The 23,808-nt window shown below is 41.8% G+C and overlaps 1 protein-coding gene across 1 annotated transcript in view; it reads right to left on the reverse strand.

Moving 5' to 3' along the window:
* Window positions 1–23,808, reverse strand: part of LOC139755684 (apicoplast pyruvate carrier 1-like) — a 222,822-nt gene that overhangs the window by 10,444 nt on the left and 188,570 nt on the right. The window contains exon 10 of the mRNA XM_071674331.1: window positions 16,255–16,464. Coding sequence (XP_071530432.1) covers window positions 16,255–16,464 — 210 coding nt within the window. The remainder of the gene's footprint in view (window positions 1–16,254; window positions 16,465–23,808) is intronic.

Genomic DNA, 23,808 nt, shown 5'->3' on the forward strand with positions numbered 1-23,808 from the left:
CTTCCGCAAAGCTTTTACTACCTCTTCTCTGTTTACCAAATCATTCTCCCTAACCCTCTCACATAATTCATACTGTCTGCCCTTATTCATTCCCATCGCCACCCCACCACATGTGAAATAACAACCCCCTCCCCAAGCATGTGCACGAGGTAGAGCTAGGAAAAGACAACAAAGGCCACATTCGTTAACACTTAGTCTCTAGCTGTCGTGTATAATGCACCGAAACCACAGCTCCCTTTCCACATCCAGGCCCCAAACAACTTTCCATGGTTTACCCCAGATGCTTCACATGCCCTAGTTCAATCCATTGACAGCATGTCAACCCTGGTATACCACATCATTCCAATTCACTCTATTCCTTGCACACCTTTCACCCTCCTGCATGTCCAGGCCCTGATCACTCAAAATCTTTTTCACTCCATCTTTCCACCTCCAATTTGGTCTCCCACTTCTCCTCTTTCCCTCCACCTCCGACACATATATCCTCTTTGTCAATCTTTCTTCACTCATTCTCTCCATGTGACCAAACCATTTCAAAACACACTCTTCTGCTCTCTCAACCACACTCTTTTTATTACCACACATCTCTCTTACCCTTTAATTACTTACTCAATCAAACGACATCACACCACATATTGTCCTCAAACATCTCATTTCCAGCATATCCACCCTCCTCCGCACAACACTATCTATAGCCCACACCTCGCAACCATATATCACTGTTGGAATCACTATTCCTTCAAACATACCCATTTTTGCTTTCCGAGATAACATTCTCGATTTCCACACATTCTTCAACGCTCCCAGAACTTTCGCCCCCTTGCCCACCGTACGATTCACTTCCGCTTCCATGGTTCCATCCGCTGCCAAATCCACTCCCACTTCACTTCCTCCAGTTTTTCTCCATTCAAACTTACCTCCCAATAGACTTGTCCCTAAACCCTTGTTCTTGTTCACAATTATTCTCAGCTTTCTTCTTTTACACACTTTACCAAATTCAGTCACCAGCTTCTGCAGTTTCTCTCCCGAATCAGCCACCAGCACTATATCATCAGCGAACAACAACCTACTCACTTCCCAAGCTCTCTCATCCACAACAGACTGCATACTTGCCCCTCTTTCTAAAACCCTTGCATTCACCTCACTAACAACCCCATCCATAAACAAATTAAACAAACATGGAGACATCACGCATTCCTGCCTCAAACCAACATTCACTGAGAACCAATCACTTTCCTCTCTTCCTACTCGTACACATGGCTTACATCCTCGATAAAAACTTTTCGTTGCTTCTAACAATTTGCCTCCCACATCATACATTCTTAATACCTTCCACAGAGCATCTCTATCAACTCTATCATATGCCTTCCCCAAATCCATAAATGCAACATACAAATCCCTTTGCTTTTTAAGTATTTCTCACATACATTCTTCAAAGCAAAAACCTGATCCACACATCCTCTACCACTTCTGAAACCACACTGCTCTTCCCCAATCTGATGCTCTGTACATGCCTTCACCCTCTCAATCAATACCCTCCCATATAATTTTCCAGGAATACTCAACAAACTTATATCTCTGTAATTTGAGCACTCACTTTTATCCCCTTTGCCTTTGTACAATGGCACTATGCAAGCATTCTGCCAATCCTATGGCACCACACCATACATACGTTAAATAACCTTACCAACTAGTCAACAATACAGTCATCCCTTTTTAATTAATTCCACTGCAATACCATCCAAACCAGTTGCCTTGCCAGCTTTCATCTCCCGCAAAGCTTTTACAACCTCTTCTCTGTTCACCAAATCATTCTCCCTGACCCTCTCACTTTGCATACCACCTCGACCGAAACACCCTATATCTGCCACTCTATCATCGAACACATTCAACAAACCTTCAAAATACTCACTCCATCTCCTCACATCACCACTACTTGTTATCCCCCCCCATTAGCCCCCTTCACCGATGTTCCCATATGTTTCCTTGTCTTACACACTTTATTTACCTCCTTCCAAAACATCTTTTTATCCTCCCTAATATATATATATATATATATATATATATATATATATTTTTTTCATACTATTCGCTATTTCCCGCGATAGCGAGGTAGCGTTAAGAACAGAGGACTGGGCCTTTTTTGGAATATCCTCACCTGGCCCCCTCTGTTCCATCTTTTGGAAAATTAAAAAAAAAAAAAAAAAAAAAAAAAAAACGAGAGGGGAGGATTTCCAGTCCCCTGCTGCCTCCCCTTTTAGTCGCCTTCTACGACACGCAGGGAATACGTGGGAAGTATTCTTAATACCCTATCCCCAGGGATAATATATATTTTTTTTTTATACCTCGTCGCTGTCTCCCGCGTTTGCGAGGTAACGCAAGGAAACAGACGAAAGAAATGGCCCAACCCCCCCCATACACATGTACATACACACGTCCACACACGCAAATATACATACCTACACAGCTTTCCATGGTTTACCCCGGACGCTTCACATGCCTTGATTCAATCCACTGACAGCATGTCAACCCCTGTATACATCATCGCTCCAATTCACTCTATTCCTTGCCCTCCTTTCACCCTCCTGCATGTTCAGGCCCCGATCACACAAAATCCTTTTCACTCCATCTTTCCACCTCCAATTTGGTCTCCCTCTTCTCCTCGTTCCCTCCACCTCCGACACATATATCCTCTTGGTCAATCTTTCCTCACTCATTCTCTCCATGTGCCCAAACCATTTCAAAACACCCTCTTCTGCTCTCTCAACCACGCTCTTTTTATTTCCACACATCTCTCTTACCCTTATGTTACTTACTCGATCAAACCACCTCACACCACACATTGTCCTCAAACATCTCATTTCCAGCACATCCATCCTCCTGCGCACAACTCTATCCATAGCCCACGCCTCGCAACCATACAACATTGTTGGAACCACTATTCCTTCAAACATACCCATTTTTGCTTTCCGGGATAATGTTCTCGACTTCCACACATTTTTCAAGGCTCCCAAAATTTTCGCCCCCTCCCCCACCCTATGATCCACTTCCGCTTCCATGGTTCCATCCGCTGACAGATCCACTCCCAGATATCTAAAACACTTCACTTCCTCCAGTTTTTCTCCATTCAAACTCACCTCCCAATTGACTTGACCCTCAACCCTACTGTACCTAATAACCTTGCTCTTATTCACATTTACTCTTAACTTTCTTCTTCCACACACTTTACCAAACTCCGTCACCAGCTTCTGCAGTTTCTCACATGAATCCGCCACCAGCGCTGTATCATCAGCGAACAACAACTGACTCACTTCCCAAGCTCTCTCATCCCCAACAGACTTCATACTTGCCCCTCTTTCCAAGACTCTTGCATTTACCTCCCTAACAACCCCATCCATAAACAAATTAAACAACCATGGAGACATCACACACCCCTGCCGCAAACCTACATTCACTGAGAACCAATCACTTTCCTCTCTTCCTACACGTACACATGCCTTACATCCTCGATAAAAACTTTTCACTGCTTCTAACAACTTGCCTCCCATACCATATATTCTTAATACCTTCCACAGAGCATCTCTATCAACTCTATCATATGCCTTCTCCAGATCCATAAATGCTACATACAAATCCATTTGCTTTTCTAAGTATTTCTCACATACATTCTTCAAAGCAAACACCTGATCCACACATCCTCTACCACTTCTGAAACCACACTGCTCTTCCCCAATCTGATGCTCTGTACATGCCTTCACCCTCTCAATCAATACCCTCCCATATAATTTACCAGGAATATATATATATATATATATATATATATATATATATATATATATATATATATATTTTTTTTTTTGCAGTCTCCCGCGTTTGCGAGGTAGCGCAAGGAAACAGACGAAAGAAATGGCCCAACCCACCCCCATACACATGTATATACATACGTCCACAAACGCAAATATACATACCTACACAGCTTTCCATGGCTTACCCCAGACGCTTCACATGCCCTGATTCAATCCACTGACAGCACGTCAACCCCGGTATACCACATCGATCCAATTCACTCTATTCCTTGCCCTCCTTTCACCCTCCTGCATGTTCAGACCCCGATCACACAAAATCTTTTTCACTCCATCTTTCCACCTCCAATTTGGTCTCCCACTTCTCCTCGTTCCCTCCACCTCCGACACATATATCCTCTTGGTCAATCTTTCCTCACTCATTCTCTCCATGTGCCCAAACTATTCAAAACACCCTCTTCTGCTCTCTCAACCACGCTCTTTTTATTTCCACACATCTCTCTTACCCTTACGTTACTTACTCGATCAAACCACCTCACACCACACATTGTCCTCAAACATCTCATTTCCAGCACATCCATCCTCCTGCGCACAACTCTATCCATAGCCCACGCCCCACAACCATACAACATTGTTGGAACCACTATTCCTTCAAACATATCCATTTTTGCTTTCCGAGATAATGTTCTCGACTTCCACACATTCTTCTAGGCTCCCAGGATTTTCGCTCCCTCCCCCACCCTATGATCTACTTCCGTTTCCATGGTTCCATCCGCTGCCAGATCCACTCCCCGATATCTAAAACACTATACTTCCTCCAGTTTTGCTCCATTCAAACTTACCTCCCAATTGACTTGACCCTCAACCCTACTGTACCTAATAACCTTGCTCTTATTCACATTTACTCTTAACTTTCTTCTTTCACACACTTTACCAAACTCAGTCACCAGCTTCTGCAGTTTCTCACATGAATCAGCCATCAGCGCTGTATCATCAGCGAACAAGAACTGACTCACTTCCCAAGCTCTCTCATCCCCAACGGACTTCATACTTGCCCCTCTTTCCAAAACTCTTGCATTCACCTCCCTAACAACCCCATCCATAAACAAATCAAACAACCATGGAGACATCACACACCCCTGCTGCAAACCTACATTCACTGAGAACCAATCACTTTCCTCTCTTCCTACACATACACATGCCTTACATCCTCTATAAAAACTTTTCACTGCTTCTAACAACTTGCCTCCCACACCATATATTCTTAATACCTTCCACAGAGCATCTCTATCAACTCTATCATATGCCTTCTCCAGATCCATAAATGCTACATACAAATCCATTTGCTTTTCTAAGTATTTCTCACATACATTCTTTAAAGCAAACACCTGATCCACACATCCTCTACCACTTCTGAAACCACACTGCTCTTCCCCAATCTGATGCTCTGTACATGCCTTCACCCTCTCAATCAATACCCTCCCATATAATTTACCAGGAATACTCAACAAACTTATACCTCTGTAATTTGAGCACTCACTCTTATCCCCTTTGCCTACATATATATATATATATATATATATATATATATATATATATATATATATATACATATACATATATATATTTTGCTTTGTCGCTGTCTCCCGCGTTTGCGAGGTAGCACAAGGAAACAGACGAAAGAAATGGCCCAACCCACCCCCATACACAATGTATATACATACACGTCCACACACGCAAATATACATACCTATACATCTCAATGTACATATATATATACACACACAGACACATACATATATACCCATGCACACAATTCACACTGTCTGCCTTTATTCATTTCCATCGCCACCTCGCCACACATGGAATACCATCCCCCTCCCCCCTCATGTGTGCGAGGTAGCACTAGGAAAAGACAACAAAGGCCCCATTCGTTCACACTCAGTCTCTAGCTGTCATGCAATAATGCCCGAAACCACAGCTCCCTTTCCACATCCAGGCCCCACACAACTTTCCATGGTTTACCCCAGACGCTTCACATGCCCTGATTCAATCCACTGACAGCATGTCAACCCCGCTATACCACATTGATCCAATTCACTCTATTCCTTGCCCTCCTTTCACCCTCTTGCATGTTCAGGCCCTGATCACACAAAATCTTTTTCACTCCATCTTTCCACCTCCAATTTGGTCTCCCACTTCTCCTCGTTCCCTCCACCTCCAACACATATATCCTCTTGGTCAATCTTTCCTCACTCATTCTCTCCATGTGCCCAAACCATTTCAAAACACCCTCTTCTGCTCTCTCAACCACGCTCTTTTTATTTCCACACATCTCTCTTACCCTTACATTACTTACCCGATCAAACCACCTCACACCACACATTGTCCTCAAACATCTCATTTCCAGCACATCCACCTTCCTGTGCACAACTCTATCCATAGCCTATGCCTCGAAACCATACAACATTGTTGGAACCACTATTCCTTCAAACATACCCATTTTTGCTTTCCGAGGTAATGTTCTCGACTTCCACACATTCTTCAAGGCTCCCAGAATTTTCGCCCCCTCCCCCACCATATGATTCACTTCCGCTTCCATGGTTCCATCCGCTGCCAGATCCACTCCCAGATATCTAAAACACTTTACTTCCTCCAGTTTTTCTCCATTTAAACTTACCTCCCAATTGACTTGACCCTGAACCCTACTGTACATAATAACCTTGCTCTTATTCACATTTACTCTTAACTTTCTTCTTTCACACACTTTACCAAACTCAGTCACCAGCTTCTGCAGTTTCTCACATGAATCAGCCACCAGCGCTGTATCATAAGAAGAAGGAGTCACGCGGGGAGTGCTCATCCTCCTCGAAGGCTCAGACTGGGGTGTCTAAATGTGTGTGGATGTAACCAAGAGGTGAAAAAAGGAGAGATAGGTAGTATGTTTGAGGAAAGGAACCTGGATGTTTTGGCTCTGAGTGAAACAAAGCTCAAGGGTAAAGGGGAAGAGTGGTTTGGGAATGTCTTGGGAGTAAAGTCAGGGGTTAGTGAGAGGACAAGAGCAAGGGAAGGAGTAGCAGTACTCCTGAAACAGGAGTTGTGGGAGTATGTGATAGAATGTAAGAAAGTAAATTCTCGATTAATATGGGTAAAACTGAAAGTTGATGGAGAGAGATGGGTGATTATTGGTGCATATGCACCTGGGCATGAGAAGAAAGATCATGAGAGGCAAGTGTTTTGGGAGCAGCTGAATGAGTGTGTTAGTGGTTTTGATGCACGAGACCGGGTTATAGTGATGGGTGATTTGAATGCAAAGGTGAGTAATGTGGCAGTTGAGGGAATAATTGGTATACATGGGGTGTTCAGTGTTGTAAATGGAAATGGTGAAGAGCTTGTAGATTTATGTGCTGAAAAAGGACTGGTGATTGGGAATACCTGGTTTAAAAAGCGAGATATACATAAGTATAAGTATGTAAGTAGGAGAGATGGCCAGAGAGCGTTATTGGATTACGTGTTAATTGACAGGCGCGCGAAAGAGAGACTTTTGGATGTTAATGTGCTGAGAGGTGCAACTGGAGGGATGTCTGATCATTATCTTGTGGAGGCGAAAGTGAAGATTTGCATGGGTTTTCAGAAAAGAAGAGTGAATGTTGGGGTGAAGAGGGTGGTGAGAGTAAGTGAGCTTGGGAAAGAGACTTGTGTGAGGAAGTACCAGGAGAGACTGAGTACAGAATAGAAAAAGGTGAGAACAATGGAAGTAAGGGGAGTGGGGGAGGAATGGGATGTATTTAGGGAATCAGTGATGGATTGCGCAAAAGATGCTTGTGGCATGAGAAGAGTGGGAGGTGGGTTGATTAGAAAGGGTAGTGAGTGGTGGGATGAAGAAGAAAGATAATTAGTGAAAGAGAAGAGAGAGGCATTTGGACGATTTTTGCAGGGAAAAAATGCAATTGAGTGGGAGAGGTATAAAAGAAAGAGACAGGAGGTCAAGAGAAAGGTGCAAGAGGTGAAAAAGAGGGCAAATGAGAGTTGGGGTGAGAGAATATCATTAAATTCTAGGGAGAATAAAAAGATGTTCTGGAAGGAGGTAAATAAAGTGCGTAAGACAGGGAGCAAATGGGAACTTCAGTGAAGGGCGCAAATGGGGAGGTGATAACAAGTAGTGGTGATGTGAGAAGGAGATGGAGTGAGTATTTTGAAGGTTTGTTCAATGTATTTGATGATAGAGTGGCAGATATAGGGTGTTTTGGTCGAGGTGGTGTGCAAAGCGAGAGGGTGAGGGAAAATGATTTGGTAAACAGAGAAGAGGTAGTAAAAGCTTTGCGGAAGATGAAAGCCGGCAAGGCAGCAGGTTTGGATGATATTGCAGTGGAATTTATTAAAAAAGGGGGTGACTGTATTATTGACTGGTTGGTAAGGTTATTCAATGTATGTATGACTCATGGTGAGGTGCCTGAGGATTGGCGGAATGCGTGCATAGTGCCATTGTACAAAGGCAAAGGGGATAAAAGTGAGTGCTTAAATTACAGAGGTATAAGTTTCTTGAGTATTCCTGGTAAATTATATGGGAGGGTATTGATTGAGAGGGTGAAGGCATGTACAGAGCATCAGATTGGGGAAGAGCAGTGTGGTTTCAGAAGTGGTAGAGGATGTGTGGATCAGGTGTTTGCTTTGAAGAATGTATGTGAGAAATACTTAGAAAAACAAATGGATTTGTATGTAGCATTTATGGATCTGGAGAAGGCATATGATAGAGTTGATAGAGATGCTGTGTGGAAGGTATTAAGAATATATGGTGTGGGAGGCAAGTTGTTAGAAGCAGTGAAAAGTTTTTATCGAGGATGTAAGGCATGTGTACGTGTAGGAAGAGAGGAAAGTGATCGGTTCTCAGTGAATGTAGGTTTGCGGCAGGGGTGTGTGATGTCTCCATGGTTGTTTAATTTGTTTATGGATGGGGTTGTTAGGGAGGTGAATGCAAGAGTTTTGGAAAGAGGGGCAAGTATGAAGTCTGTTGGGGATGAGAGAGCTTGGGAAGTGAGTCAGTTGTTGTTCGCTGATGATACAGCGCTGGTGGCTGATTCATGTGAGAAACTGCAGAAGCTGGTGACTGAGTTTGGTAAAGTGTGTGAAAGAAGAAAGTTAAGAGTAAATGTGAATAAGAATAAGGTAATTAGGTACAGTAGGGTTGAGGGTCAAGTCAATTGGGAGGTAAGTTTGAATGGAGAAAAACTGGAGGAAGTAAAGTGTTTTAGATATCTGGGAGTGGATCTGGCAGCGGATGGAACCATGGAAGCGGAAGTGGATCATAGGGTGGGGGAGGGGGCGAAAATTCTGGGAGCCTTGAAGAATGTGTGGAAGTCGAGAACATTATCTCGGAAAGCAAAAATGGGTATGTTTGAAGGAATAGTGGTTCCAACAATGTTGTATGGTTGCGAGGCGTGGGCTATGGATAGAGTTGTGCGCAGGAGGATGGATGTGCTGGAAATGAGATGTATGAGGACAATGTGTGGTGTGAGGTGGTTTGATCAAGTAAGTAACGTAAGGGTAAGAGAGATGTGTGGAAATAAAAAGAGCGTGGTTGAGAGAGCAGAAGAGGGTGTTTTGAAATGGTTTGGGCACATGGAGAGAATGAGTGAGGAAAGATTGACCAAGAGGATATATGTGTCGGAGGTGGAGGGAACGAGGAGAAGCGGGAGACCAAATTGGAGGTGGAAAGATGGAGTGAAAAAGATTTTGTGTGATCGGGGCCTGAAAATGCAGGAGGGTGAAAGGAGGGCAAGGAATAGAGTGAATTGGATCGATGTGGTATACCAGGGTTGACGTGCTGTCAGTGGATTGAATCAGGGCATATGAAGCATCTGGGTAAACCATGGAAAGCTGTGTAGGTATGTATATTTGCGTGTGTGGACGTATGTATATACATGTGTATGGGGGTGGGTTGGCCCATTTCTTTCATCTGTTTCCTTACGCTACCTCGCAAACGCAGGAGACAGCGAAAAGAAAAAAAAAAAAATATTTATTTTATTTATTTTGCTTTGTCGCTGTCTCCCGCATTTGCGAGGTAGTGCAAGGAAACAGACGAAAGAAATGGCCCAACCCACCCCCATACACATGTATATACACACATGTCCACACACAAATATACATACCTATACATCTCAATGTACACATATATATATACACACACAGACACATACATATATACCCATTCACACAATTCACACTGTCTGCCTTTATTCATTCCCATCGCCACCTCGCCACACATGGAATACCATCCCCCTCCCCCCTCATGTGTGCAGGGTAGCGCTAGGAAAAGACAACAAAGGCCTCATTTGTTCACACTCAGTCTCCAGCTGTCATGCAATGATGCCCGAATCCACAGCTCCCTTTCCACATCCAGGACCCACACAGCTTTCCATGGTTTACCCCAGACGCTTCACATGACCTGATTCAATCCACTGACAGCACGTCAACCCCGGTATACCACATCGATCCAATTCACTCTATTCCTTACCCGCCTTTCAGACCTCTTGCATGTTCAGGCCCCAATCACTCAAAATCTTTTTCACTCCATCTTTCCACCTTCAATATGGTCTCCCACTTCTCCTCGTTCCCTCCACCTCCGACACATATATCCTCTTGGTCAATCTTTCCTCACTCATTCTCTCCATGTGCCCAAACCATTTCAAAACACCCTCTTCTGCTCTCTCAACCATGCTCTTTTTATTTCCACACATCTCTCTTACCCTAGCATTACTTACTCGATCAAACCACCTCACACCACACATTGTCCTCAAACATCTCATTTCCAGCACATCCATCCTCCTGCGCACAACTCTATCCATAGCCCACGCCTCGCAACCATACAACATTGTTGGAACCACTATTCCTTCAAACATACCCATTTTTGCTTTCCGAGATAATGTTCTCGACTTCCACACATTCTTCAAGGCTCCCAGAATTTTTGCCCCCTCCCCCACCCTATGATTCACTTCCGCTTCCATGGTTCCATCCGCTGCCAGATCCACTCCCAGATATCTAAAACACTTTACTTCCTCCTGTTTTCCTCCATTCAAACTTACCTCCCAATTGACTTGACCCTCAACCCTACTGTACCTAATAACCTTGCTCTTATTCACATTTACTCTTAACTTTCTTCTTTCACATACTTTACCAAACTCAGTCACCAGCTTCTGCAGTTTCTCACATGAATCAGCCACAAGCGCTGTATCATCAGCGAACAACAACTAACTCACTTCCCAAGCTCTCGCATCCACAAAAGACTTCATTCTTGCCCCTCTTTCCAAAACTCTCATTCACCTCCCTAACAACCCCATCCATAAACAAATTAAACAACCATGGAGGCATCACACACCCCTGCCGCAAACCTACATTCACTGAGAACCGATCACTTTCCTCTCTTCCTACACGTACACATGCCTTACATCCTCGATAAAAACTTTTCACTGCTTCTAACAACTTGCCACCCACACCATATATTCTTAATACCTTCCACAGAGCATCTCTATCAACTCTATCATATGCCTTCTCCAGATCCATAAATGCTACATACAAATCCATTTGTTTTTCTAAGTATTTCTCACATACATTCTTCAAAGCAACAACCTGATCCACACATCCTCTACCACTTCTGAAACCACACTGCTCTTCCCCAATCTGATGCTCTGTACATGCCTTCACCCTCTCAATCAATACCCTCCCATATAATTTACCAGGAATACTCAACAAACTTATACCTCTGTAATTTGAGCACTCACTCTTATCCCCTTTGCCTTTGTACAATGGCACTATGCACGCATTCCGCCAATCCTCAGGCACCTCACCATGAGTCATACATACAGTAAATAACCTTACCAACCAGTCAACAATACAGGCACCCCTTTTTTAATAAATTCCACTGGAATACCATCCAAACCTGCTGCCTTGCCGGCTTTCATCTTCCGCAAAGCTTTTACTACCTCTTCTCTGTTTACCAAATCATTTTCCCCAACCCTCTCACTTTGCACACCACCTCGACCAAGACACCCTATATCTGCCACTCTATCATCAAACACATTCAACAAACCTTCAAAATACTCACTCCATCTCCTTCTCACATCACCACTACTTGTTATCACCTCCCCATTAGCGCCCTTCACTGAAGTTCCCCTTTGGTCTTTTTTTCTTTGAAACTATTCGCCATTTCCCGCATTAGCGAGGTAGTGCTATGAGCAGAGGACTGGGCCTTTGAGGGAATAATCCTCACCTGGCCCTCTTCTCTGTTCCTTCTTTTGGAAAAAAGAAAAAAAAAAAAAAAAAAGAGAGGGGAGGGTTTACAGCCCCCGCTCCCTCCCCTTTTAGTCGCCTTCTACGACACACAGGGAATACGTGGGAAGTATTGTTTCTCCCCCATCCCCAGGGATGTATATAATTATTATATCCATTCCAATATTATATAATTGACTCCCTCATGCATAAAATCTAATACTTTGTTTTGATTTTACACATATCAACTGAAAAGCATATAAAGTAATACATGAAGAATATATGGAATTTTCCCAACTTTTACAAAAACTAAAGAAGAAAATGGCTTCCCAACAATAATTATTTCATATAAACAAGAAAAGTCTTATTTTCAGTATTCTCTGTTAGTAATTTGAGACTTCGACCGATTAGCCAAATTACAGGCTGATGGCTTGAACTGTCCTCAAAAGATGGCAACTAGTACTCACACTATCCTCAAATAATAAAACTTAAATAGAACATTCTTTATGATATGATCCTTATTCAAGTTAACTCTAATACTGTATATGACAAGAGGGAAAAAATCCTGGACAATGTGTTCTAAAATCTATATACAGCATACATATTATGCTGCTTCCCAATATATAGGTTAGGAATAACCCAGACATGGTTGTCAGATAGTCCAGGGCCTTGACACGACAAGGCAGCCTATGATGACAAAATACCAATCAAAACTGGGCAAACTGTCTGGCCTCAAGATCAAATCCTGCTCAGTGTGACAGAAAGGCAGAATACAACACCAACACCATGGGTTCCCCCAACAAAGGAGAAACTTATGAATCCCAAGAGTGTTCCTTATACAACAATGGTGTTCTTATCAGCTGTAAAAATATACATTTTATAAGATATGTACATGCTGTAAACAAAACAAAACAAAAACAAAAAAAACAGGATTTCTGGTATAATACTCTGTAGTAAATCAACAACTGACATTTAGGATTTCGTGCTCTCTCAGAATTCTTTGTAAAAGTCAAACAACAGATATTCAGGATTTCGTGCTCTATTACTTATGAAGGCTAAAGTAAAATCTGACTTTGTTGGACAAAAATGGGACTATCAGGCATTCTTTTACATTGTCCCAATCTATTATGATGCATGCCAATTGATTATATACTGCAGCTAAAGGCACATAATGCAGTTTAGGGTTCATCACACACACAAATCAGTCAAGACACTAATGGAACAGTAACATTATATCATGTATTTCATATATATATATATATATATATATATATATATATATATATATATATATATATATATATATATATATATATATATATATTTTTTTTTTTTGCTTTGTCACTGTCTCCTGCATTTGCGAGGTAGCGCAAGGAAACAGACGAAAGAAATGGCCCAACCCCCCCATACACATGTATATACATACGTCCACACACGCAAATATACATACCTACACAGCTTTCCATGGTTTACCCCAGACGCTTCACATGCCTTGATTCAATCCACTGACAGCATGTCAACCCCGGTATACCACATCGCTCCAATTCACTCTATTCCTTGCACGCCTTTCACCCTCCTGCATGTTCAGGCCCGGATCACTCAAAATCTTTTTCACTCCATCTTTCCAACTCCAATTTGGTCTCCCACTTCTCCTCGTTCCCTCCACCTCCGACACATATATCCTCTTGGTCAATCTTTCCTCACTCATTCTCTCCATGTGACCAAACCATTTCAAAACACCCTCTTCTGCTCTCTCAACCACACTCTTTTTATTTCCACACATCCCTCTTACCCTTACGTTACTTACTCGATCAAACCACCTCACACCACATATTGTCCTCAAACATCTCATTTCCAGCACATCCACCCTCCTGCGCACAACTCTATCCATAGCCCACGCCTCGCAACCATACAACATTGTTGGAACCACTATTCCTTCAAAAATATCCATTTTTGCTTTCCGAGATAATGTTCTCGACTTCCACACATTCTTCAAGGCTCCCAGAATTTTCACCCCCTCCCCCACCCTATGATTCACTTCCGCTTCCATGGTTCCATCCACTGCCAGATCCACTCCCAGATATCTAAAACACTTTACTTCCTCCAGCTTTTCTCCATTCAAACTTACCTCCCAATTTACTTGACCCTCAACCCTACTGTACCTAATAACCTTGCTCTTATTCACATTTACTCTTAACTTTCTTCTTTCACACACTTTAACAAACTCAGTCACCAGCTTCTGCAGTTTCTCACATGAATCAGCCACCAGCGCTGTATCATCAGCGAACAACAACTGACTCACTTCCCAAGTTCTCTCATCCACAAAAGACTGCATACTTGCCCCTCTTTCCAAAACTCTTGCATTCACCTCCCTAACAACCCCATCCATAAACAAATTAAACAACCATGGAGACATCACACACCCCTGCCGCAAACCTACATTCACTGAGAACCAATCACTTTCCTCTCTTCCTACACGTACACATGCCTTACATCCTCGATAAAAACTTTTCACTGCTTCTAACAACTTGCCTCCCACACCATATATTCTTAAAACCTTCCACAGAACATCTCTATCAACCCTATCATATGCCTTCTCCAGATCCATAAATGCTACATACAAATCCATTTGTTTTTCTAAGTATTTCTCACATACATTCTTCAAAGCAAACACCTGATCCACACATCCTCTACCACTTCTGAAACCACACTGCTCTTCCCCGATCTGATGCTCTGTACATGCCTTGACCCTCTCAATCAATACCCTCCCATATAATTTACCAGGAATACCCAACAAACTTATACCTCTGTAATTTGAGCACTCACTCTTATCACCTTTGCCTTTGTACAATGGCACTATGCAAGCATTCTGCCAATCCTCAGGCACCTCACCATGAATCATACATGCATCAAATAACCTTACCAACCAGTCAACAATACAGTCACCCCCTTTTCTAATAAATTCCACTACAATACCATCCAAACCTGCTGCTTTGCCGGCTTTCATCTTCCGTAAAGCTTTTACTACCTCTTCTCTATTTACCAAATCATTTTCCCTAAACCTCTCACTTTGCACACCACCTCGACCAAGACACCCCACATCTGCCACTCTATCATCAAACACATTCAACAAACCTTCAAAATACTCACTCCATCTCCCTCTCACATCACCACTACTTGTTATCACCTCCCTATTAGCACCCTTCACTGAAGTTCCCATTTGCTTCCTTGTCTTACGCACTTTATTTACCTCCTTCCAAAACATCTTTTTATTCTCCCTGAAATTTAATGATACTCTCTCACCCCAACTCTCATTTGCCCTCTTTTATATATATATATATATATATATATATATATTTGAATGGAGAAAAACTGGAGGAAGTGAAGTGTTTTAGATATCTGGGAGTGGATCTGGCAGCGGATGGAACCATGGAAGCGGAAGTGGATCATAGGGTGGGGGAGGGGGCGAAAATCCTGGGAGCCTTGAAGAATGTGTGGAAGTCGAGAACATTATCTCGGAAAGCAAAAATGGGTATGTTTGAAGGAATAGTGGTTCCAACAATGTTGTATGGTTGCGAGGCGTGGGCTATGGATAGAGTTGTGCGCAGGAGGATGGATGTGCTGGAAATGAGATGTTTGAGGACAATGTGTGGTGTGAGGTGGTTTGATCGAGTGAGTAACGTAAGGGTAAGAGAGATGTGTGGAAATAAAAAGAGCGTGGTTGAGAGAGCAGAAGAGGGTGTTTTGAATAGTTTGGGCACATGGAGAGAATGAGTGAGGAAAGATTGACCAAGAGGATATATGTGTCGGAGGTGGAGGGAACGAGGAGAAGTGGGAGACCAAATTGGAGGTGGAAAGATGGAGTGAAAAAGATTTTGTGTGATCGGGGCCTGAACATGCAGGAGGGTGAAAGGAGGGCAAGGAATAGAGTGAATTGGATCGATGTGGTATACCGGGGTTGACGCGCTGTCAGTGGATTGAATCAGGGCATGTGAAGCGTCTGGGGTAAACCATGGAAAGCTGTGTAGGTATGTATATTTGCGTGTGTGGACGTATGTATATACATGTGTATGGGGGTGGGTTGGGCCATTTCTTTCTTCTGTTTCCTTGCGCTACCTCGCAAACGCGGGAGACAGCAACAAAGAAAAAAAAAAAAAATATCATGCCATCACTGGCTAGTACATACCTGGCTAGTGAAGAGAAGTCCATAATTGGCAGAGTAATGTTGAGCTCCAAAAGCCTTTTCAGTAACAGTAGGCATCAGGACAAATATGCCAGAGAATGTGAAGAATATAAGCCACAATAGCAGCGTAAATATCAGCTTCCCCATATATTTTGCTAGTGGCATTATGGCAAATAACAATGCCAACAGTGTTGCCAGTATCCGCATTGCAACCTGGAAAAGTTCTTGTTTTAACATTACACTAAACATATAAATGAATATCTAATTCAAAACAAAATTATCATTTTTTTGTACTTTTTGCTGATTCCCATGTTTGCAAGGTAATGCCAAGAGCAGACAACATAAATGACACTAGTCACTTAAAATCACACTACAGCTGTCATGTACTGTATAATGCACCACAATTGCAGCCCATTATCCACAACCAGGCTCCACAGACCTTTCTGTGGTTTCTCTTAACCACTTCATAGGCCCTAGTTCAGCCCACTGACAGCATGTTATCCATTTTATACCACATCACTCTAAGTTGCTCATTCCTTTGTATGCGTCATGCTCTCCCCTAACACTCAAAGCATCTCTCACTCCATTCTTCAACCTCATCTTTGGTTTTCCCCTTTTCCTTGTTTCCTCTGAATATGCTATGTATATCCTCTTAGTCATCCTCTCCTCAATTATCCTCTCCAGAATTCCAAACCATTTCATTTCACCCTCTTCATCTCTCTCATACATACTATCAATGTTAACACTACTCTCTCTTCCCCCATCATTTCTTATCCAATTAACCCACTCTTTTCATGATATACATTAATGACCTAAAACTTGGTCTCATATCTAAGATCTCTAAATTTATTGATGATACTAAACTAGGAAGAACAGCTGTAAAGAGGAGGGACTGTGAAATGATTCAAAGAGAGCTTAATTTCCTAGCAGAGGGGTCAGACATATGGCAAATGAAGTTTAATGTAGTAAAGTGTAAAGTTATGCACTTTGGAGACAAGCATATACAATATGACTAAAAACTATTTGGAAACTCTCTAACTAAAGAAAATGAAGAAAAGGACCTTGTAGTTGTCATTAGCAACAATCTGAAGTACACTAAACAGTGTCAAGCAGCATGTAAAATAGGCAACCAAATGTTAGGTTTCAAAGCCAGGAACATAGACTACAAGACATCAGAAACAATTCTCACACTTTATAATTCTCTAGTAAGACCCCCTACCTCGCTACCTCGCTAACGCGGGAAATGGCGAATAGTATGAAAGAAAGAAAGAAAGTAAGACCACACTTTGAATATGTAGTCCAGTTTTGGTCCCCAAACTATAAAATAGACAAGAAAAAATCAGAGCAGGTACAAAGATGCACGACAAAATTGATCCCATTCCTCAGAAGTCTGGCATACGAAGAGAGGCTAAAATGACTGGATCTCTTCTCTCTTAAAAAAGATTGACTTCGTGGTGATTTAATTCAAGTGTTCACATTTCTGAGCGAGTTCAGTAATGTAAATCATGAACATCTTTTTGAAATACAAGAAAATACGATTACTACGACAAATAGAATAAAACTCAAAGCTAAAAGAAGTATACGAACCTGGGAAAAGTTTCTTTTCCAATCAAGTGTTGAGCACTGGAATATGTTACCATTAGACATAGTGAATGCTAACACTATAAATACTTTCAAAAGTTGTTTAGATAAATATTTCATAAATTCAGGTATACTCTGAGAAAACGCCAGAAATAACTGTATAAACAACAAAGGTAACAGGGACAGTAAAAGGGTAATATGGAGTAGCGGGGAGTCAGTGACAGCTTAAAACCCTGCTGAGCAGAATTACATTTTCTTATCAAATTAAACTCCTCAATCCTCAATCACCTCACCACGAGCCATACATACAATGAAAAACAAAAATACACAACTGCAATCCCAACCACTCCAGCCATTCTTCCCCACTTTCTTTTCGCCAAACCACTAGAACTGACTCTCAATTCACTTAGCTTAACTACCAAAACATCCTACATCCGTCATCCATCCTTTCGTCAAACACATTCAACAATCCTCCATCACAGTTTTTCCACCTCCTCATCACCTCATTTGCATCAGTTACCACTTCCTCATTTCCTCCCTTCAACAATGTTCCCATTTCATCTCTTCTTTTTTTCCACTGAACTAAATTTTTGACTCACTTCATAACTCTGAAATGTTTCCTCAGCTTTTAACTCCTAACCTAGCAATGTTATCCTCTGGCATTACTCCTTAACCATTACCCATAACATCTGCAAATATTTGTTCTCTGGTGCTTTCATTTCCTCCAGTTTCACCTTTATGAATCAAGTTTTGACTGATTGATTGGTCTTGGTACAATCCTGATTTCCAAAACCTCCTTCCCAATCCGTCTCATTAGTGTAGGGACTACAATGGCTTCCACTGCGAAAACACTTTTGAACCTGATATTCAGTTCCTCACATATCCTTACATAAACCTCGACAATTTTCCCTTTGAATACCTTAGCCTGATTAGCTATTCCTTAACTGACTACTAACTCCTAATGAATTAATGGAAGAGTTTTGGATTTTCACTTGCCTTGTCTAGAATATCCATTTTCAATGTCTCTTTGTTTCTCCCTTCTAATCTTGCTATATTCATTCCATGCTCTGTTAAACCTTGCAAATGCTAGCTGACTGGAGTCCCATCTATATCTCAGCCACTACACATCTCAAAGCTCCTTTGCTTTGTAACATCTCTTTATTAAACCATTCCTTTCTTTTTCTTACCAATTCCTCTGAAGGTTGAGATACCCTCATCTCTCCTCGATCACCATATAATTTCATTTTACGTGTGTGTATAAACTATCTTACTATAGAGTGCCACAAATTGGCTGCCAATTCAATATGTTGTGTTGACCTAAAAAGTTACCCAACCCTAATGATTTTAATGAATCAGAAATCATACAATGCATCACAAAATCAGAAATGGGGCATTTGGAGGCTTTAAGCCAACTCTCAAGGCAAGGCATAATTGTAAAGTCTAAATTTCAGAACATATAGCACACACACGTAAAACAGTGTAAACTATTTAACTAGAGTGCCAAGAAGTTGATCCTAGGTTATCTGAGAATTTGCTGGGTAGATATCCACTACACCATGATGAACTAAAAAATCATCCCTCCCTTACCATTTCTAAGATTAAGGGACCCCACATTGCATGATGTAAGCTAATAAAAAGGGAAAACTTCCCTCATGCATAGACTTAAGGCTTTTAGCCAACTCTTAATGCACAACAGTAACCTCTAAATCTCAGAACATGTAATGTACTAATGTAAATCAATACAAACTAGTCTCTTCTAAAGAAATCTGACAATTCACGTTTAAAATAGGGCTTTCATACATCATGTTTTATTTGTGCAACAGATCCTATTACTCTCTTGTGGTGGGGATACTGTAAGTCTGGTAACATAGCATAGTCTTAGAAGTTATATGACATGAGTTGCTGCTGCATTTGCCACATGGTAATGAGAGTGGAGATGTAAACTTTGCTTGCTGTCCTTGTGTTTAGTGACATCTTCACTATTTCTGTTCTGGCCAATACTTTACAGGTAACTGACCATAAATACTAGGAAGTTGTCCCAAGAAAAAAAGCACATATTCTTATTTGGAATCCATCATGAGGAAGAAAAGGCACATATCCTTACATGAAATCAAGAAAATATGTCAACAAACAAGCATTCAAAGTCTTATTCTAAACACTAATCATTAATTTTTCTTTTCAGAGACTGTATTTTACCATCAAGTGCTCTGAAGAGGAACCTAGGTCATCTGAGTAACAGAACTAAAATGTTACTTCTATGAATCTGGACCCTATATTCCACTGGGCAATCTAAGGAAACTGGATAAGTCTTTTGAAGGCACAATGGTAATGCCTAGATCTCTGAGCATATAATGATCTCAGAAATGGTAGAGGATGTGTGGATCAGCTGTTTGCTTTGAAGAATGTTTGTGAGAAATACTTAGAAAAGCAAATGGATTTGTATGTAGCATTTATGGATCTGGAGAAGGCATATGAGTTAGTAGATATGCTCTGTGGAAGGTATTAAGAATATATGGTGTGGGAGGCAAGTTGTTAGAAGCCGTGAAAAGTTTTTATCGAGGATGTAAGGCAGGTGTACGTGTAGGAAGAGAGGAAAGTGATTGGTCAGTGAATGTAGGATTGCGGCAGGGGTGTGTGATGTCTCCATGGTTGTTTAATTTGCTTATGGATGGGGTTGTTAGGGAGGTGAATGCAAGAGTTTTGGAAAGAGGGAAAAGTATGCAGTCTGCTGTGGATGAGAGGGCTTGGGAAGTGAGTCAGTTGTTGTTCGCTGATGATACAGTGCTGGTGGCTGATTCGTGTGAGAAACTGCAGAAGCTGGTGACTGAGTCTGGTAAAGTGTGTGAAAGAAGAAAGCTGAAAGTTAATGTGAATAAGAGCAAGGTTATTAGGTACGGTAGGGTTGAGGGTCAAGTCAATTGGGAGGTAAGGTTGAATGGAGAAAAACTGGAGGAAGTGCATTGTTTTAGATATCTGGGAGTGGATTTGGCAGCGGATGGAACCATGGAAGTGGAAGTGAATCATAGGGTGGGGGAGGGGGCGAAAGTTCTGGGAGCGTTGAAGAATGTGTGGAAGTTGAGAACATTATCTCGGAAAACAAAAATGGGTATGTTTGAAGGAATAGTGGCTCCGACAATGTTATATGGTTGCGAGGCATGGGCTATATATAGAGTTGTGCGAAGGAGGGTGGATGTGCTGGAAATGAGATGTTTGAGGACAATATGTGGTGTGAGGTGGTTTGATCAAGTAAGTAATAATAGGGTAAGAGAGATGTGTGGTAATAAAAGAGTGTGGTTGAAAGAGCAAAAGAAGGTGTTTTGAAATGGTTTGGTCACATGGAGAGAATGAGTGAGGAAAGACTGACCAAGAGGATATATGTGTCAGAGGTGGAGGGAACGAGGAGAAGTGGGAGACCAAATTGGAGGTGGAAAGATGGAGTGAAAAAGATCTTGAGTGATTGGAGCCTGAACATGCAGGAGGGTGAAAGTCGTGCAAGGAATAGAGTGAATTGGAACGATGTGGTATACCAGGGTCGACGTGCTGTCAATGGATTGAAGCAGGGCATGTGAAGCGTCTGGGGTAAACCATGGAAAGTTCTGTGGGGCCTGGATGTGGAAAGGGAGCTGTGGTTTCGGTGCATTATTACATGACAGCTAGAGACTAAGTGTGAACAAATGTGGCCTTTGTTATCTTTTCCTAGCGCTATCTCGCACAAATGAGGGGGGAGGGGGTTGTTATTTCATGTGTGGCGGGGTGGCGATGGGAATGAATAAAGGCAGACAGTATGAATTATGTACATGTGTATATATGTATATGTCTGTGTGTGTATATATATGTATACGTTGAGATGTAGAGGTATGTATATTTGCTTGTGTGGACGTGTATGTATATACATATGCATCACATAGTCTAATCAAACAGGTTAATTCCACTCACACACAGGCCTGGGGAAGCATATAGTCAACTCTCAGGGCAAAACAGTAATCTCAGAACATATAATGTACGCATGCTAATCAATACAAATTATTTCAACACTAAGTGCCCAAAGGTCAAACTTAGGTCATCTGAATAACAGCCAGGATGCCAATCCACTACAATATGATGAAGCAAACTGTTACACCTTCCTAACAATTTCATTGATTCGAGAACCTCTCACTGCATCACACTATCTAAAGGTAAGATAACTCCATTCACACACAGGACCATATGCGAGCTATTATATGATTGTTTTTGGACTGGACCTCTCACTGAATCAAACTATCTAATAAGGCATGATAACTCGAGGATGTAAGGCATGTGTACGTGTAGGAAGAGAGGAAAGTGACTGGTTCGTAGTGAATGTAAGTTTGCGGCAGGAGTGTGTGATGTCTCCATGGTAGTTTAATTTATTTATGGATGGGGTTGTTAGGGAGGTGAATGCAAGAGTTTTGGAAAGAGGGGCAAGTATGCAGTCTGTTGTGGATGAGAGAGCTTGGGAAGTGAGTCAGTTGTTGTTCGCTGATGATACAACGCTGGTGGCTGATTCATGTGAGAAACTGCAGAAGCTGGTGACTGAGTTTGGTAAAGTGTGTGAAAGAAGAAAGTTGAGAGTAAATGTGAATAAGAGTAGGGTTATTAGGTACAGTAGGGTTGAAGGTCAAGTAAATTGGGAGGTAAGTCTGAATGGAGAAAAACTGGAGGAAGTGAAGTGTTTTAGATATCTGGGAGTGGATTTCACAGCGGATGGAACCATGGAAGCGGAAGTGAATCATAGGGTGGGGGAGGGGGTGAAAATTCTGGGAGCCTTGAAGAATGTGTGGAAGTTGAGAACATTATCTCAGAAAGCAAAAATGGGTATGCTTGAGGGAATAGTGGTTCCAACAATGTTGTATGGTTGCGAGGCGTGGGCTATGGATAGAGTTGTGTGCAGGAGGGTGGATGTGCTGGAAATGAGATGTTTGAGGACAATATGTGGTGTGAGGTGGTTTGATCAAGTAAGTAATAATAGGGTAAGAGAGATGTGTGGTAATAAAAAGAGTGTGGTTGAGAGAGCAGAAGAGGGTGTTTTGAAATGGTTTGGTCACATTTAGAGAATGAGCGAGGAAAGACTGACCAAGAGGATATATGTGTCAGAGGTGGAGGGAACGAGGAGAAGTGGGAGACCAAATTGGAGGTGGAAAGATGGAGTGAAAAAGATCTTGAGTGATTGGAGCCTGAACATGCAGGAGGGTGAAAGGCGTGCAAGAAATAGAGTGAATTGGAACGATGTGGTATATCGGGGTCGATGTGCTGTCAATGGATTGAAGCAGGGCATGTAAAGCATCTGGGGTAAACCATGGAAAGTTCTGTGGGGCCTGGATGTGGAAAGGGAGCTGTGGTTTCAGTGCATTATTACATGACAGCTAGAGACTGAGTGTGAACGAATGGGGCCTTTGTTGTCTTTTCCTAGCGCTACCTCGCACACATGAGTGGGGAGGGTGTTGTTATTCCATGTGTGGCGGGGTGGCGATGGGAATGATTAAAGGCAGACAGTATGAATTGTGTACATGGGTATATATGTATATGTCTGTGTGGGTATATATATGTATACATTGAGATGTATAGGTATGTATATTTGCAGGTGTGGACGTGTATGTATATACATGTGTATGTGGGTGGGTTGGGCCATTCTTTCGTCTGTTTCCTTGCACTACCTCGCTAACGCGGGAGACAGCGACAAAGCAAAATAAATATAAATAAAACTCCATTCACAAACAGACCCATGTGCAAGTTATTATGTGATTGTTTTTAGACCCAATATTATATATAGCAATCATTCAAAAGAATGTTTGGAGCAGATAAGAGATGATACTTACTGTATGATCCTCTGCGAGACTCAGAAAGAACTGGTAATTTTAAAAATGTTAATGGAAACAATGGCAGTTTTAGGCATATTTTTGATAAAGCACATGACAGGGGCATTATATTGTAATGTGCAGGAAATGGTGCACAGTATAT

Source organism: Panulirus ornatus, chromosome 19, assembly GCF_036320965.1.
Source record: "Panulirus ornatus isolate Po-2019 chromosome 19, ASM3632096v1, whole genome shotgun sequence".
NCBI lineage: Eukaryota > Metazoa > Arthropoda > Malacostraca > Decapoda > Palinuridae > Panulirus > Panulirus ornatus.